At 39.9% G+C, this 18,447-nt stretch overlaps 1 protein-coding gene across 1 annotated transcript; it reads right to left on the bottom strand.

Annotated features, from left to right (window-relative positions):
- Positions 1 to 9,116: 9,116 nt before the first annotated feature.
- On the bottom strand, positions 9,117 to 11,192 carry IL5 (interleukin 5). Its single transcript, XM_023196424.2, has 4 exons — positions 11,012 to 11,192; positions 10,771 to 10,803; positions 9,688 to 9,816; positions 9,117 to 9,582 (listed from the first exon to the last, which is right to left on the bottom strand). Exons 1-4 carry the CDS (start codon positions 11,147 to 11,149, stop codon positions 9,484 to 9,486), a joined length of 399 nt encoding a protein of 132 aa, XP_023052192.1. The 5' UTR covers positions 11,150 to 11,192; the 3' UTR covers positions 9,117 to 9,483.
- Between the last annotated feature and the right edge of the window lie 7,255 nt (positions 11,193 to 18,447).

Genomic DNA, 18,447 nt, shown 5'->3' with positions numbered 1-18,447 from the left:
ATGAGTGTCCCATCTGTTTCCTGCTGGATAAGCCCACTCCCAGGTCATATTTTCTGTTTTTAAATTAGTTATTTACTGGTCTATCGCTCTACCCCTAGGATTTCTCAACCTTGCCACTACTGACATTTTGGATGGGAGAATTCTGTTGTGGAGGGCTGTCGTGTGTACTGTAGGATGTTTAGCAGCATCCCTGACCTCTACCCAGTAGATGCCAGTAGCATCCCTTCCTTCCCCTCCAGTTCTGACAACCCCAAATTGCCAAATGTTCCCTTGGGGTGGGGGAATCACCCTCTCTTGAGAACTACTGTTATAACCCCTTGTCAAAACCACACTTAATTATTAAAGCTTAATATCCGGCAAGGCAAGTTCTCCCATTTGGGTTTTTTGGTTTTTGGTTTTTTGTTTGTTTGTTTTTGAGACAGGGTCTCACTCTATTGCCCAGGCTGGAGTGCAGTGGTGCAACCTCAGCTCACTGCAACCTCTGCCTCCCAGGCTCAAGCAATTCTGGTGCCTCAGCCTCCCAAGTAGCTGGGACTAAAGGTGTATGCCACTATGCCCAGCTAATTTTTTTGGATTTTTACTAGAGATGGGGTTTTGCAGTGTTGCCCATTGTGGTCTCGAACTCCTGAGCTCAGACAATCACCTACCTTGGCCTCCCAAAGTGCTAGGATTACAGGTGTGAGCCACCACACCCAGCCAGGTTCTCCCATTTTAAGCTCCTTCTTTAGAATTGTATTGGCTATTCTTGGACTCTCATTTTTCCATGTACATTTTAGAATCAGCATAGTGTGTATCATGAAAAAAATTGTTGGGATTTTGATAGGAGTCACATTAAATGTATAAATCAGTTTCCAAATTATAATGTCAAGTCTTGATCCACGGACATAAAGGTATCTGCATTTGCTGTTGTTACTATCTTTCAGTAAAGTTTTTAAATGTTTTCCATATTTTGTTAGATTTATTCTTTGGCACTTTATATTCCTTTTTTTTGTTTTGTTTTGTTTTCATTTAGAAAGAGAGAGAGATGGGGTCGTACTCTGTTGCCTAGACTGGAGTGCAGCTTCAAACTTCTGGCCTCAAATGATCCTCCTGCCTTAGCCTTTCCCAAGTAGTGGTGACTACAAGCACATGCCCCCATACCCTGCTCTTTGGCACTTTATAGTCTTATAAGTATTATAATAATGCTTATACTTACTTGTAATGATGTCTTCCTTAAAATTACATTATCTATTTTTTGTCACATATAACTTGTAATTGATTCTGCATATTTATCCAGCAACTTGCTGAGCTCTCTTATTCCTTATAATCATTTGACTGACTCTATGTGTTTTTGAGTTTCATTTTCATCATCATGTATCACCTGAAAAAAATATATATGATTTTTGTTTCTTCCTTTACAATCCTCATATTTATTAGTTCTATTAATATTAATGATCTTTTTGCAAAGGCTGGGACCTTTGGTCAGTTTTTAATTGAAACAAAGTTAGTCTCCAGGGCCACTACTACATCATATAAAGCCTCTGTGCAAATTGGAAAAAGATACTTCTATCTGGTATGAAATTGTCATACATATTTCAAATATATAATGTCTCTGATGTAAATGGTGCTTCCTGGGATTGTGTAGTGCACACAGAGTGGTCCTGCAGGTATTCTTGCATTATTCTTTTTTTAAAGAGATGATTTGAACATATTACCATTGAGCACAGTATTTTCTGTAAGTTTATCAGGTTAAAAATTTCCTTTCTATTTTGACTTTGTTAAAAAGTAATTATCATAAATGAATGTAAAATTTCAGTAGTGCTTTTTGTGCATTGATATCATCATGTGATTCTTCTCTCTCTCTCTTTTGTTTTGTTTTTTGAGACTGAGTTTTGCTCTTGTCACCCAGGTTGGAGTGCAATGGTGTGATCTCGGCTCACTGCAACCTACGCCTTCCAGGTTCAAGCGATTCTCCTGCCTCAGCCTCCTGAGTAGCTGGGATTATAGGTGCACGCCACCATGCCCAGCTAATTATGGAATTTTAGTAGAGACAGGGTTTCACCGTGTTGGCCAGGCTGGTCTCAAACTCCTGACCTCAGGTGATCCACCTACCTCGGCCTCCTAAAGTGCTGGGATTACAGGTGTGAGCCACTGTGCCCAGCATGATTCTTCTCTTTAAAAATGGTTAATGTGGTAAATTACATTAATAGATTTTCTGACATTTAATTTTATATTCCTGAAAGGAATATTTCATATTCCTGACATTTAATTCTATATTCCTGAAAGACATTACATTAGTTGTTATGCAATGTCTTTTTATACATGCTAGATTTGTATTTATAAAACTTTGATAACAATGTTTATGACCACGTTCATGAGTGAGTATGGGATCATAATTTTTCTTTCACATATTTTCCTCCGCTGACTTTGGTATGCTGTATATTAGCTTCCCAAAATGAGCTGGGAAATGTCTCATTTTGTTTATGTTCTGTAAGAGTTTATATATGTTTGGAATTATATGTGACCTGAAAGTTTAGAAGGACTCACCTAGAAAACTATCTGGACTTGGTTTATTCCTTCAGGAAAGATTTTAAATGACTGGTTTAATTTCTTTAGTGGTTCTAGATCTGTTTAGATTTTTCTATGTCTTCTTGCATCAGTTGTGGAAATTTATATTTGTATTGGATACATATTTGTGTGCCTTCTCAGATTGCCCTCACTGCCTCCTATCTGTCTCTTTGTCTGCACCAACAGCAACACACCACCCTTAACTTACAGGCACAGAAGGCAAGCAGGGCCTGACCTCAGGTCTGCTTTCTGAAGAGACCTGGCTATGACAATTAGTATCAGATGTAGTTTTAGGTAACAAACACTTGGAAATGGAACACTGACATTGGATTTTTCACTCTTTTAAAATAATATGAACCTATTGTTGAAAATAAGTAGGTTGATAATAACTTCTGGCAGGCAGTGGCTTTGCAATTTCTTAAGCTTTTAGCTCTGGTTAATTTAGATGAGGGGCAGGTGGACAGCAAGACAATGAAAGATAAAGTGGCAGGGTTATATGAGAACAATGTTAATTATAAAGATTGCAGAGTACAATGACTCTTCTGACAGCACTGAAGACCTTACTAAAAGAAAATGATAGGTTCGTGGCAATCTAATTCTAACTTAACAAATTCTCCGAATGCTTGACAACTCCCATGGCAACTTTAAAGGTGTCTCTTATTTCCAGCAACTGTGGGGCAGACCGATCTGAAAATTAGGCTCAGGATCTGATTATTTACAGGACTTTGAGAGCTTCATAGGAGAAGAGTGGATTTTGGACATCCTGCCTCAAAGTCAGGGCTCTTATGAGAAAAGAGTGGAACCGTGAGACCTGGGATAGAAACATTTGGGTGGATAAACCTAAAACTTGTGAACCTCCAAATACTCTGAGCCCTCCTTAATTGGTAGAAGCAGACCTTTCCCCCTTGCCAGAGTAGACTAACTTTTCCCTGCCTGGAAACAGAGTAACTATTTCACTTGAAACATACACTTCACAAGATGACATTTGTTCTGTCCACAACCCTCCCTCAACACCCCTTATTGCCTCAAGGCCAATAATTAAAGTCAGATGTAAGAACATCTTGTGTTAACTAGGCACCAACCAGGAGACAAAAACTATACTAGTTATTTTAATAAACAGAATTGAATATAAAGAACTGTTAGCCAGGTACTGGAAAACGAGGCAGGCAAAAAGGGAAAACAAGGCAAGTAAAAAGGGAATCAAGGAGGTGGCAATTGTGGGAGGCAGCTAGCACTTCTATGTCAGGGAAGCAAAGGGAACAGGTGAAAATTATTAAAACTTGTAAATTTGGAGGAGGGGCTTTGTGAACCTGAAACTCAGATGTCTGTGGAGGGGATGCTGCTCTGCATGCAGTGCAGTTCCTGAGCTCAGAAAAGGGGTCCTATGGGAATGGGATCCAGACCTCCGAGTGAACACTGGTTGGCTGGTGCTGGGGTCTCAGCAGGGAATGAAGTGTGCTAAGGTTCATTCTATGAATGGTGGAAAAACTACAAACTATAATCAAATGTTGCTACTACAGTCAACTACTGCTGCCAGGGTTAATGTTAGGATTAGGTTTAGGAATAGGAATATAAGAGGACAGGAACAGGAAACAAAAACAAAGCATAGGAAGCAATATAAAGAAACAAGTCCCCTTTTCTTTCTCCAGCCTCCTAGTCTACACCATCCATTGACAGATACTGGCAGGGTTTCAGCTGGCAAAGGAGAAATTGGTTTGCAGAATCCCAACTGCAGCAGAGTGTAGTATAGTGGGCTTGAAGCTGAGAGGCAATAGCTTCACAGCTGACATACAGTCTTGGCAGGGAAGTGTAAGGTGTGCAGGAGTTCACTAATATGTACCATCAGAATCCAGAATCTAGTGCATCCTGCAACTGTTTGTACAGAAGAATATAGAGTTGAATGGGATTTGATTCATTGGCATGGGTATACTTATGACTCAAAATTTAAGTTTTCACAAAAACAACTGGAGCTAGTCCTAATAGTTTGCTGGAGTGGCTCCTTGAAGCCTGATCCTGATGATGGTGTACAGAATATGAAGTGGAGACACTGTAACTTCCTCCCACAGTATTGAAGAAAAGGTAGCTCAGAGAAGCAAGAATACTAAAATGGATTTATCGTATCTGGCCTGAGAACCCACTATCTGAGTATGTTATGGGAGGACACAGAATATACTCCTTTTACTAACACAGCAACAGATGCACTAGTGAAGAGAAGCAGGCATCATTGCACACATTGGTGGTGGACATCCTCTGTAAGCTGGGTTGAAGATGAAAGATGCTGCCAATGACATGGGCTCCCTAATATGGATAGGCAACATGAGATCCCTAGAATGGCAGAACTCAGGTTGGAAGCACTTAAACATTAGAGGCAAGGGGGACATAATTACCACCACAAACAGCAAGGCCATGGTGCCAACCAGGGTGTCTTGACTCTTAACCTTCAGAGATCTATTGTGGTGGCTAAGAAATTAAAGTGTTCCTAGGGACTAGAGACATTAATAATCAATTAGCATGTATATGTAATCAGGTGGTAAAGGCTGACATCAGCAACCACAATGGAAAAGCAGGCTCTTCATCCAGTTCCCAGATCTAAAGCATTCATAAACCCAGTGTCCATTGATTGAACAGGAGGACTCTACAATACCACTACATAAACACGCAGTAAACTTTCTTTAATCCTTTACCAGAGAGACCTAGAGCCATTCATCAGATAAGTACACACTAGTATAGGACATATCCAAACTTTTCAAACATTGTTAGATATGAGGTCTGAGCTAATACACCAGGAAAACCTAAATCTGCCATGATTCTTTGATTAGAATGGGACTTCCATCGGACAAATGATAAATGGAGACTCTTAGGCTTGAGTCTTTTATACTCTGGGACTGTTTTTCTAATTCTTTATTGTATAAATGGAATAAACATTCTAAGCACCTGGCAGAACCTTCCTGTGGCTTTGAAACTTTTGTAACAGCTCATTACATTTATAGGCCTGTGCATTTTACTCTCTCTGTCATGATCGTGATGGTAAATGTATACAGTGATGTGAGACCATGAAAGCAGTAAGTCAGCTGGCCACAGGCAGGTACATTGAGATTAAAAAAAACTGCTGGGCATGGTGGCTTATAGTTCCAGTTAGGAGGCTGAGATGGGAGGATCACTTGAACCCAAGAGTTTGAGTCCAGCTTGGGCAACATAGCAAGACTATATCACTCAAAAAAATAAAAATAGGCCAGGCATGGTTGCTCACGCCGGTAATCCCAGCACTTTGGGAGGCTGAGATGGGTGGATCACGAGGTCAGGAGATCGAGATCATCCTGGCTAACATGGTGAAACCCCGTCTCTACTAAAAATACAAAAAAATTAGCTGGGTGTGGTGGTGGGCGCCTGTAGTCCCAGTTACTCGGGAGGCTGAGGCAGGAGAATCGCTGGAACCCAGGAGGTGCAGGTTACAGTGAGCTGAGATCACGCCACTGCACTCCAGGCTGGGTGACAAAGTGAGACTCCATCTCAAGTAAATAAATAAATAAATAAATAAAAATAAAAGGAGGCCAGTATGGTGGCTCATACTTGTAATCCCAGCACTTTGAGAGGCCAAAGGGAGAGGAACACTTGAGGCCAGAAGTTTGAGACCAACCCAGGTCACACAGTGAAACCCCATCCCTACAAAATAATTTTAAAAGATATTAACTAGGCATGGTGGTAAGTGCCTGTAGTCCCAGCTACTGGGGAGGCTGAGACAGGAGCATCACTTGAGCCCAGGAGTTCAGGGCTGCAGTGAGCAATGATCACACCACTGCACTCCAGCCTGGGTGACAGAGCAAGACCCTGTCTCTAAAAAAAAAAAAAAAAAAAAAAGAAGGAGATGGTGAATGAAAACATCTAAAGGGGCAATTACACATTTGTTGGGTGGGAAAGAACAAAGATACTGAGACAGAGGGTATAGTGTGGACCAAGGCACAGAGGTATGAAAACTCATGGGTATTCTGTGAAGAATAAGAGCTAGCATTCTTTACAGTTCATCTCTCTTTTTTTTTTTTTTTTTTTTTTTTATTGAAACAGCCTCACACTGTTGCCCAGAGTGGCACAATCAGGGTTCATTGCAGCCTCACCTCCTGGGTTCAGGTGATCCTCCCACCTCAGCCACTTGAGTAGTTGGGACTACAGATGTGCACCACCACGCCTGGCTACTTTTCTTTCTTTTTGTAGAGACATGGTCTCGCTATGTTGCCCAGGTTAGTCTTGAACTCCTGGACTCAAGTGATCCTCCTGCCTCAGCTTCCTAAGATGCTGGGATTACAGGCATAAGCCACCACGCCTGGCCTGAACATCTCCACAAGTAATGTTTTCCACGTAGAGCACTTCGTCATAGACTATGTCTCTCAATACAATGCTTTCCCACCAATATTTATTTTGGAAAAATATTTATGTCCCCTAAACATAACAAATTCTTTAACAAAGTGATGAGGAGAGTCAATGGACAAAGTCTTTAGGTTTATTCCACATACAATTGGTAGCAAATCAGAGTTCACAGAAGACAGTTGGAAAGCCTCTGAATGCTAACTAAGGGGACGTGCAGCATGTTATACAGACAAAACAACATTATATTAACTGCTGAATGATCAGGAAGTTCTGTTTTAAATATCTTATATCCTTATTTTATTACAATTAAATAAATAAATACAAAATATTTTGTTTAAATTTTTACACTCTAACGTGATTTTTTTCTTATATATAGGCATTTTACTATGTTTTATGTTTCAAGAAGTTGGTTGAAAATTTTGGGTTGAGACATAATGCATTAACATTTTTCCCACTTAAAATAATGGGAATGAGGCACCTGGTTAATGTTTTCTTGCCAAGGATGTTACATGGACAATGCCTGTATTTCTGTATGTCAGGGGTTAGAGGGGGCAGAGGTCGAGCTCGAATGACCTGTGAAGGAGCCTGGACTTCAGATGGTAGTGAGTCAGAGGTTTTTATGCACAGCAGTGACACGTGGACATGTGTGTGTGTTGTCAACAGGCTTGACACGACAAGTTCGAATCAAGTTTTATTTGTTAGTTGTAAACAGCCCTGATTGCTTTTAACTTCTCTGGGACCTGGCAGATTGGTGAGGGCTCATATTGGGGCTTTAGATGTGATATTCCAGTCTTAAGTCCTTATTAACTATATTGGACCCTGATAAGGGTCCTTACAGTAGTTAAGCCTTACAACTCATTCCTGATAAGGAAGAAGGGAAAGGAGCTTTTTTGAGAGAATATAAGTGTACAAGGGAAAGGATTTAGTCTGTTTTATTCACTATTGAATCCTAGCCCCTAGAATAGTCCTGGAGCATTCTGGAACTCAGTATCCGCCTAATTGAATCAAGTTGAGATTCAGTCTTTTTGCAAGTTGAGTTTCCTGTTTCCTGTCTCTTGTCTTTTTCTAGAGCTGTCAGCACCGTGCTGTGCTCATCCATCTTCCTCCCTCACTGGCTCTACTCCTGATCCTGGGGCTTGGTGCACACTCAGGTTGGGGACCTCGTCCACGGTCTTGACCGCCATGCCTGGGCGTGTGCTGGAAGGAAAACCGCCTTCTTCCCCGGAAGGAGTTCCATTCTCCTGTGTGGGAATCTGTGTCTGACTGCTCTGGCCCTTCTCTCATGCCCAGAAAGAGCAGGAGCAATTGCTTCACACAGCAGTGGAGCCCAACACTGCTGCATTCCATACAGATAAAGCCCAGGCTAGGAGTACTGGCCTCTAAGGACCGCCAGCACAGGCCCACAGCTGCATCCCACACCCAGCAGAGAGCCCATGATCAACACAGATTTGTTGAATGAAAGAAAGAGAGAATGGATGATACAGCTGAATATTGTTACTGGGTCTCTCCTTTGGGTCTATATCAGTTTTAAAATATTTTAAAGAGCATAATTTCTGGATCCTTGAGAAGTTTTCTCGAACAGAAGAATCTCTAGTGATGCTGATAGTTGTAAGCAGGCAGATTGGAGTGTTGTGAGGCCTGGTGCTGACCTGCCCCCGGGAATAAGGAACTCAGTCTTTCTAATGGGACTGCCCTACCAGCGTCTCTCTGTTCCTTTTGTTATGGTGCAGGGTCAGGTGGGGTAAGAACCCCTGCAGGTCTTGGCAGAGAGGGTTTCTGGCTTCCTCTTTATACTGGCAATGAGGTTGATCTGCCAAATTCTTCTCACAGGCTGGGCAGGAACCTAGTTACAGGTTCCCACGCTGCCCTTCTTCCAGGGGAAGCCTTACAACTCATTTTAATGCTACAATCAGTCTTGGAAAGCACATTCATTCATTTATTCCCCACCATTTACCCTGCATCATCCCAGGTTCTGGGTATACTGTAGAGAGAAAACCAGGTTCATCTCCTGCCTGTGTCCCTGCTCTCCACATCTCCACTAAGTCCTGCTAGATCACTTCCACCTCTGGTGTGCCTTGCAACCCTGAGACTTCTCCAGGGAAATGGGGATGCCCAGCCACACGTGCTCAGACCCTCCCTCCAAACTGGGCATGTACTCAACGAACTGGGCTAACTTCCACTGCTAAGACAGAGGCCAGCAGCAAATGGAACAGTTGTCTATTTTTGTTTTATTGGAACACAACATAACATGAAATAAATATTAATTTACCAAATTCATAACCATTTCATAAATACTATTAAGTTAACAGACATTTTACAGAATGTTAAGTTAAATAAGAAAAAAGTATATCAATTTTGCCTGGAGGAAAATACTTCAATGATTCTGATATCTGAAATATATTTTAAATATTTTATGCTTTCTGGCAAAGTGTCAGTATGCCTGAAATATTTGCTTTCCCTCTGAAGTTTAATTACATTGAAAATTAAGGCCTGACCCTTTGTTGGCCCTCATTCTCATTGCAGTAAAATGTCCTTCTCCTCCAAAATCTTTAGCTGCAACAAACCAGTTTAGTCTCAACTTTCTATTATCCATTCGGTGTTCATTACACCAAGAAACTCTTGCAGGTAGTCTAGGAATTGGTTTACTCTCCGTCTTTCTTCTCCACACTTTTTCTGCGAAAAAAGAAAAATGACAATAGATATTATAGGAAACTGCCAATTCCATAGAAATAGGCACAGCCAGACAAACACCGTTTCCATTGAATGTGTGTAACTTACTTTTTGGCCATCGATGTATTTCTTTATTAAAGACAAGTTTTTGAATAGTCTTTCCACAGTACCCCCTTGCACAGTTTGACTCTCCAGTGTGCCTATTCCCTGAAAGATTTCTTCAGTGCACAGTTGGTGCTAAATCAGGAAAATTTTAAAAATACAAATAATTAAAATAATGTATAAAAATTTGGTCCATTGTCCATTCTGCAATGTATACATATTTCAAAACATCATATTGTACACAATAAATACATATACATTTTAATTCATCAATTAAAAATAATTATTAAAACAATTTTGGTCCACAAAGTTAGGCTTTGTTTTGTGATATTTACATGAGTTCCCTTCTCCAAAGAGTTTTTTGTTTGTTTTCTAGGCAACAAACCACCACATATTGAGATAAAATTTTCAAAAAGTAGATGAGGCTTATAAGATTACTGAGGAGTTTTATAAAGGATATAACTTAATTATGTAACTTGAAAAAAATGTTTTGGAAGTGTAATACATTATACATTAAACTCACATCAATGTGTTTCTACAGTTCTAGTTGGTAGTTTCATTCTATTTAGACTAATAAAATTATATATTTTACATTTTAATATGACCGGGACATTTTCAAATACATACAATACCATCATATAGTCATAATTATTTAAGTATGCAGAAATTATTAACATAGGGCATTTGTTATATATTTTAATGTCTACTGATCATGGTTCTAAAAATATAATTCTGAGTTGCTAATACTTTCAGAAAGACATTAGAGTGAGAAAGACCCTAGTCAGAACCGCATGGAGACTAGCAGGCACCTCTCACTCAGTGCGGAATCCTTCTGGAAAGAATCCCTGACATGATGCTCTTTGGGAGGCAAACTAATAACATCACCAAAGAGCCTAATCCACTTGTTTAAAGGATTCTACTTGATAGAAAGTCATTCCTCATATTTATAAGTACAGACATTCACAACCACCCATATGAAAACACAGTATAGAAAATTAACTAGTTCCAATGATAACTAATGATTTACAGCTTAAAATAGGAAATTTCCTTATTCATGCCATCATTTTATTGAATCATAATTTAACTTACATGTTTATGTACAGGAACAGGAATCCTCAGAGTCTGGAAAGGAAAGGAAATACAATCATTTTTACAGCACACCAGCATTCACAACTTTTAATGGAATGTTTGCTGGTGATGTAGTTATCACTCATGTACTAACATGCTCAGAATCTTATTATTTATAACAGATCTCTATATATAGTAAAGCAACCATCACAAATGATTACCTATGCACTTTAAAGACTGTAGGAATCATAAAGAAAATTACCTCATTGCCTATCAGCAGAGTTCGATGAGTAGAAAGCAGTGCCAAGGTCTCTTTCACCAATGCACTTGTGGGAATTTCTGTGGGGATGGCATACATGTAAGCAGCTCCAAGAGCTATCAAACTCAAATGTAGAAGCATCCTCACAGTTCTGAAATGTTCTCCTTTTGCCTTTGGCAAAGAAAGTACACAGTACAAGACTGCATCCTCAATCAATTTATTCTCTGTCTTTGAGGAAATGAATAATTTCTAACAATCAGATAGAGAATGCCTAATAATGGCATATTGTGAAACCAAGTGTTTCCAATGCCTTATATCTTAAAAAGTAAATTTAGTTTTATCTTTTAATAATAAAAATCCCTATTTCCCCCCTTTAAAAACATTTTCTATTACAAAGAAAATCTTTGGGTTGATACGTCATTGCCCCACATTTGCATTTCTTAAAAATCAGAAGATTTAGTTCCTCTTAAAAGATATGTGCAAAAAGGAGAAGTATAAGATAGGCCACTAAACATAATTTTATGCCAAAATACATAAATATTGGGAATGTTTTTCAGATCGGCTATGTTCTACCATGACTGTGGCGAGATTAATCTGTCTTAATTGAAATTGAAAATACTGGTGGGAGGACAGTGATTAAAACGGAGACTGCCAAGCGTTGGCAGGGTTAAGTTCTGTTCACTGGGGTCTTGATTAGTATCCTTTCTGTTGCCAGTGACTAAAAACCTAACCCAAAGTGGTTGAAGATAAAGAGGGAAGGTATTGGCTCATAGAACCAAAAAGTCCAGGAATGGAGGCTCTTTTACATTTTGATGGTTTCAGTGACTCTTCCTTGACTCCATCCCTGGGCAGCTTTCCTGTTGAGGTCTCAAGATGATGTCCAGACTCCTGGATCTATATGTATTCTGTTCATGAGCAGCAGGAAAAAGCAAGCGGTGCTTTTCTGATTGTTTAATCAGAAGCTTTCAAATTCAGTCTCTTTCTGACAAGGGTCCCATGTTCATCCTTGAACTGTGACCAGGGTGTGAAATAGACTGATTGGCTCTCCCTGGAGCTACCAGTAACCCTAACCTCACCTCAATTGCATAGCTGAGAAATATGGGGTCTCAGTAGTAAGAGGGACACAGATTCTGGGACAGCAACCAATAAATATCTGTCCCAGACACATAATACATGGATGTGTCCTCTCCTTTATGTCCCATAAGGTGGAGGTGTCCTTTCACACCTTGGGTGAGCCATGAGATTAGGGGAATCAGCCTTTGTTCCTTAGGCTCAGATCTGTAATCCCAGAAAGGCGCAAATGAGGCCCCCTTCTAGACCACACACTTCCTTTTTCCCTGGCCTGAGCACATATGATGGAGGTGTATGTGGCCCATTGTTTTTAATAGAGTGCTTCAGTGAGCATCCCAGAGTGGCTCTATGTTGGCAGCCCAGAAGCCTGACTTCAGGCCTGTCTTGAGCATCAAGAACAGATGGTACCAAACACAAACTGTTGCCCAGAACACTTTTCTAAAGCTAGGTGTAGTTGTGTATGAGAAGTTGAGGCAGCTGGGAGGTAGACACACCTTTCATACATATGCAATCCCAGCTCTGCACTGGAAAGATAAAGATAGTCTTGGATTTCAGTGGCAGCCTTCTTGTACCATGTTTGGTTTTGTTTGTGCTGAAGTTTTGGACTCTTGGTTAGACGTGTCTGATTTGCACACTTGAGAAATGTTTTCCTTGAGAAATGTTTCCTTGAGACTGCAGAAGTTTGGCTTACTTCAGAAAATCTATCCAGAGTGAGGTAGGAATCACAATAGGCTTGGTCAAAGTGCTCTTAAAATGGTGTTCTCAGAAAAGAAGCTGAGTTCTGGCAGGAACTTTCTCTTCCCAGAGAATACGAGAGAGTTCTCTCTGATTCCCCCTGACACTTTTGTGTTACACTGAGGAAGTTAGGGCTTAGGTGAAAGTTTCAGAGGAATTGCCAAATAACTTGTTATTTTAGTACCTTAAACACACAAAGTTCTGAGTACTTAAATTCTATCATAGGAGGCTGGGCAAGGTGGCTCATGTCTGTAATCCCCGCACTTTGGGAGGCTGAAGCAGAAGGATTGCTTGAGCCCAGGAGTTTGAGACCATCCCGGGCAACATAGTGAGACTCCATCTCTACAAAAAATAAAAAATTAGGCTGAGCACAGTGGCTCATGCCTGTAATCCCAGCACTTTGGTAAGCCCAGGCCGTGGATCTCTTGAGCCCAGGAGTTCAAGACCAGTGAGTGAAATGGGCAGGCTGTAACACATCAAAGCTGGTGGGGGTCACATCAAACTATAGCGCGCATGATCTGTCTAAAGGTGGCAGGTGCTGCTCAGCTCCAGCTGATGGTTGCCAGGTGACACACTTGGGCTCACATTACCAGATCATTCTGTTTTTCAAAGAAGCCTTTACAAAAATTAGCCAGGCATAGTGGTGTGTGCCTGTAATCCCAGCTACTCGGGAGGCTGAGGCAGGAGAATTGCTTGAACTCAGGAGGCAGAGGTTGCAGTGAGCTGAGATTGCACCACTGCACTCCAGCGTGCACAGCAGAGTGAGACTCTGTCTCAAACAAAACAAAAACAAAAACAACAAAAATCAAAAACAAAAAACAAAAAAACACAACAACAATGACAAAAAGAAGCCTGAAATCCTGCTTATTATATATAATCTCTGGATTTTTCAAATGTTGGCAACTACATAATGCACCATTTTGCATCCTCTGTTTTACAGCAAAACTGAGGGTTCTTATTGGAAGGCTAGTTATAAAAAATATTTCTATTCAAAATTGTATTTCTTTTAGAAATGTTTAAGTGTGGCAAAATACACATAAATTTACTATCTTAACCATTTTTTAAGTGTACAGCTCAGTAACCTTAAGTACATTCATAATGTTGTGTGACAAATCTCCAGGACTCTTTTCATCTTGCAAAACTGAAACTCTGTGCCCATTAAACAACAGCTCCCAACCCCTGTCCCCCTTCTCCCAGCACCTTGCAACCACTCTTCTACTTTCTGTCTTTATGAATTTGATGACTTTAGGTACCTCATATACAGTACTTGGCTTTTTGTGACTGGTTTATATCATTTAGTATAATGTCTGTTCTCAAGATTCATCCATGTTGTAGCATGTGTCAATTTCCTTCCTTTTTAAGGCTGAATAATATTTCATTGGATGTCTATACCATGTTTTATTTATCCATGGTCTGTCGATGGACACTAATGTTGCTTCCATCCTTTGGCTATTGTGAATAATGCTGCTATGAACATGGGTGTACAAAATTAAATTTCTTATAAAGTTTTGATGTCATTAACTTTTCCTCTGTAAGTCTGATCTCCCCTACCTGACTGTAAACTGTCTCGGAGTCGGACCTGTAAAATAATGTATTTGAAAGAGCTTTATTAATGCAAAACTCCAAATAAGAGTTAATGATTTTAATTTCCTGTGCCCAAGAATTCAAAATAATGTATGTAGCTACTCCACCCTCAAGGAGATGGAACACAACCCCCCTTCCTTAAGAGTGGGATACATAGAGTGACTTTTTTAAAAACAGAACTATATGGAAAGGGGAGGAGTAACTTCACAGTGGAGAAACCTGATCAACACTACCTCAGCTAGGTGATGCCAGTCAACGGTGCCAGTGAAACATCACATTAACAGCATGTATCTTTGATTTGATGTGATAAGAATGGAACTTTATCTCTGTCATCTTCCTCCCCAAAACTAGTAACCTCTGCATAACCATGAGACAAACACTACACATACCCAAATGGAGACAAAATGCCTGACCAGTACTCCTTAAAACTGTTAAGGTCATCAAAAACAAGCACGGTCTGAGAAACTGACACAGCCAGAGGCCTCTAAGAGACATGATGACTACATACAATGTGGTATCATGGATGACACTCAGGAACAGAAAAAGGACAATGGGCACAACTAAGGGAATTGGAAAAAGCCTGGAGTTTAGTAATGTACCAGTATTAGTTCCTTAGTTGTGACAATTGTACCACAGTAATGTTAACAACAGGGGAAGCTGGGTGCGGGGCACACTGGAACTCTAACAGTCTTGAAACTTCTCTACAAATCGAAAACTACTTAAAATAAAAAGTGTATTAAAAAGAATACTGCGGCCGGGCACGATGGCTCAGGTCTGTAACCCTGGCACTTTGGGAGGTTGAGGAGGGTGGATTGGTTGAGCTCAGGGGTTCAAGACCAGCCTGGCCAACATGGTGAAACCCTGTTTCTACTAAAATACAAAAATTAGCTGGGCTTGGTGGCGGGCACCTGTAATCCCAGCTACTCGGGAGGCTGAGGCAGGAGAATTGCTTGAACCCAGGAGGCAGAAGTTGCAGTGAGCCAAGATCGTGCCACTGCACTCTAGTCTGGGTGACAGACCGAGATTCCACTTCAAAAAATAATAATAATAAATGATACTACTGCACATCAAAAAACTTAATGATTGTTTTTACCATTATTATTTAAAAGGCTTTGCTCAGGAGGCTAAGGCCCGAGGATCGATCAGGTCCAAGAGTTAAAGACTAGCCTGGGAAACATAGCGAGACCCTGTCTCAAAAAAAAAAAAAAAAAAAAAAAGACTTTGAATTCCATGAGTGTAATGCAGTTGGCACCTTTTTATTTCACCAGTAGACTATGAGCTCCTTGAAAATAAGGTTTTTATTGATCTCTTTATCCTTGAGGACTAGCCTATTGTAGACAGTGAAATAAAAATATGTTGAATAAATAACCAAATGAACAAGCAGGCACTTACAACAACTTTATCTTTGGTTGTACTCGTTGAATTAATGTGAATACAGCAGGTCCTTGAATAACTTTTCTTAGTTCCACGTTATTTCATTATATTGTTGATAAGAAAAACAATCACCTCCCAGCCAAAGCCATTGTCTATGTGGAGTTTGCACAACCTCCCACATCCCAAAGATGCGCGCACGAAGTGAATTGGCATGTCTACACAGTCCCAGTCTGTGAGTGTGTGTTTATGTGTGTGCGTCTGTATGCTCTGCAATGGAATGACATCCTCTCCAGGACTGGTGCTCACCTTGTACCTTGAGCTACCGGGGTAGACTCCGGCCACCTTCAATCTTCAACTGGAATAGTTGGGTAAATAATTATCTTACTTGTTTTTATGAATCTTTCCTAAATGTATGTATAGCTCATAAATGTTTCAATGTTTAATATTAGAAGTGTTTGGTCTTCATTTAGAAGTTTGATGACGTTTTTGTGACCAGAAATATGCCATAGGAACGTAACTTTTGTTCATATCAAATCACCCATGGTAAAATTGGTTTCGTTATACATCCTTTCCCTTAAAGTCTGTTTCCAAGAACCTATTGATGACATTAAGTGAAGATTACTATACTGTGGAAACTCAAGAAGTCTTTCTTTTTTTCTTTTTTTTTTTTGAGATGGAATCTTGCTCTGTCACCCAGGCTACTAGAGTACAGTGGTGCGATCTCGGCTCACTGCAAACTCCGCCTCCCAGGTTCAAGCGATTCTCCTGCCTCAGCTTCCTGAGTAGCTGGGATTACAGGCACCTGCCACCGCGCCTGGCTAACTTTTGTATTTTTAGTAGAGATGGGGTTTCACCATCTTGGCCAGCCAGTCTCAAACTCCTGACCTCATGATCTACCCACCTCGGCCTCCCAAAGTGCTGGGATTACAAGCATGAGCCACCGTGCCCGGCCTCAAGGAGTCTTTTACCTGCAGCTGGGAGTCTGAAGTAACAAAAACATCTTTGGCAGAACTCCTGGGCAAAAGAGAGCAAAGCTTTAAAGTTCAGCTACAGAGACTGAGGCAATGTGAACTACCATTTAGATTTTTAAAAATCCACATTATTTTAGGGAAATAGAAAGAAATAAGGAATTAGTACTTTGATTTTTAAATAATTACTGGTTGGTAATTTTATAATTTAGAAAAAGGACTTTGAATAATATTGAAAAGTTACACTGGTGGGTAACATCCATCCTTTTGCCCTAAAACTTTTATCTCTATTAGTGGGTAACACACTGGCAACATGTCTTTAAAACTGATAACTGTGGTTTTTACTATGTAGTCCTTAGGTCAAATGACTTTTCCATGAACTGATTCTAATCAATCGAGAATGATACCCCAAAATTTTCGTGGTGACTAAATGTAAATTGATAACATCTTTTTCTTCTTGACTCTATTCGAACTTCTATCCTTTCAATCTCCCTTTGATTTTTTAATTGAATAAATAACATTATAAGAAAATAAATACAGAATTTTTTGGTATAGCATTTATCAGTTTTTTAAAAACATCTTCTAATCCTTACTAACACATAGACAGTTTTACAGAGTTTTAATCAGTGAATATATGCAGTTTGTATTTATCTTTTTTATTAGTATTTCTTTTTCACATATCTACACAGTTTTCCTACTTATTATTTTAGTGATTACCTGCTATTAGATGAAACTGATGTACTAGTTTCCATCACCATTTCCCAACTTGTAGGCACTAGGGTTGTTTCTAGCCTTCCACAATTTTAAACAATGCTACTATAAACACCTGTGTAAAATTTTAAACATTTTCCTTATGCTAAGGAACCTGTATGATCATTTTTATAGCTTTTGTTACATTTTACCAGATCACTCTCTGAAAATATTCAATGCAGAAAAAAGAAATCTTTTTTTTTTCTTTTTTGAGACCAAGTCTCGCTCTGTCGCCAGGCTGTAGTGCAGTGGCGCGATCTTGGCTCAGATCTCAGGCAAGCTCTGCCTCTCAGGTTCAAGCAATTCTCCGGCCTCAGCCTCCTGAGTAGCTGGGACTGCAGGCATGCGCCACCATGCTGAGCTAATTTTTGTTGGCCAGGATGGTCTCGATCTATTGACCTTGTGATCCGCCCGCATCAGCCTCCCAGAGCGCTGGGATTACAGGCGTGAGCCACTGCACCTGGCCAGAAAAAAGAAATCTCTTATATTTTCAGAGGGTTTTACAATGTATAAGCAATTTCATAAAAATAGTTCGTTTAATCTTGATATCAGCACTGGGAGACAGATATCTTTCCCTGAAGGTCCGTTAGCACCAGGCTTTAAAGGTTTTGCTAATGGAGAGCGAATGAACCCAGAAGGAAGAAGTGATGCAGAAGCAGTGGGAATCAAAGAGTTTGATAAATATGCTGGTAAACCTAAATGAATAATGCTCGTTTAAAAATAACTGATTTCACTTACTTTGTTTCTTATTTGAAGACAATGAGGAACAAAAATACTAAACAGTGATAATGTGGAAGGTGGGGGGTGATCAGCTGACACGTTTTACAGTCTTTGTATTGTTCAGAAGGATCCTAATGATATTAACTCTGGACTTCAAAATAGGAATGTGAAAAATTTAAGAGTGCCCACTAAAAGAATAGAAATAGAATGTGTATCTTCCAAATCAGTAGAGTAAAA

This window comes from Piliocolobus tephrosceles, chromosome 4 (assembly GCF_002776525.5).
Source record: "Piliocolobus tephrosceles isolate RC106 chromosome 4, ASM277652v3, whole genome shotgun sequence".
Classification (NCBI taxonomy): Eukaryota; Metazoa; Chordata; class Mammalia; order Primates; family Cercopithecidae; genus Piliocolobus; species Piliocolobus tephrosceles.
Note: the sequence above shows the minus strand (reverse complement) of the source record. Positions and strands in the feature narration are given on the sequence as shown.

Coding starts and splice junctions, on each gene's coding strand:
- IL5 (XM_023196424.2), bottom strand. CDS start 11,149: ATGCTTCTACATTTGAGTTTGATAGCTCTTGGAGCTGCTTACATGTAT. Junction 9,817..10,770: donor CTGTTCCTGTACATAAACAT/GTAAGTTAAATT, acceptor TTCCTGATTTAG/CACCAACTGTGCACTGAAGA. Junction 9,583..9,687: donor AATACATCGATGGCCAAAAA/GTAAGTTACACA, acceptor CTTTTTTCGCAG/AAAAAGTGTGGAGAAGAAAG.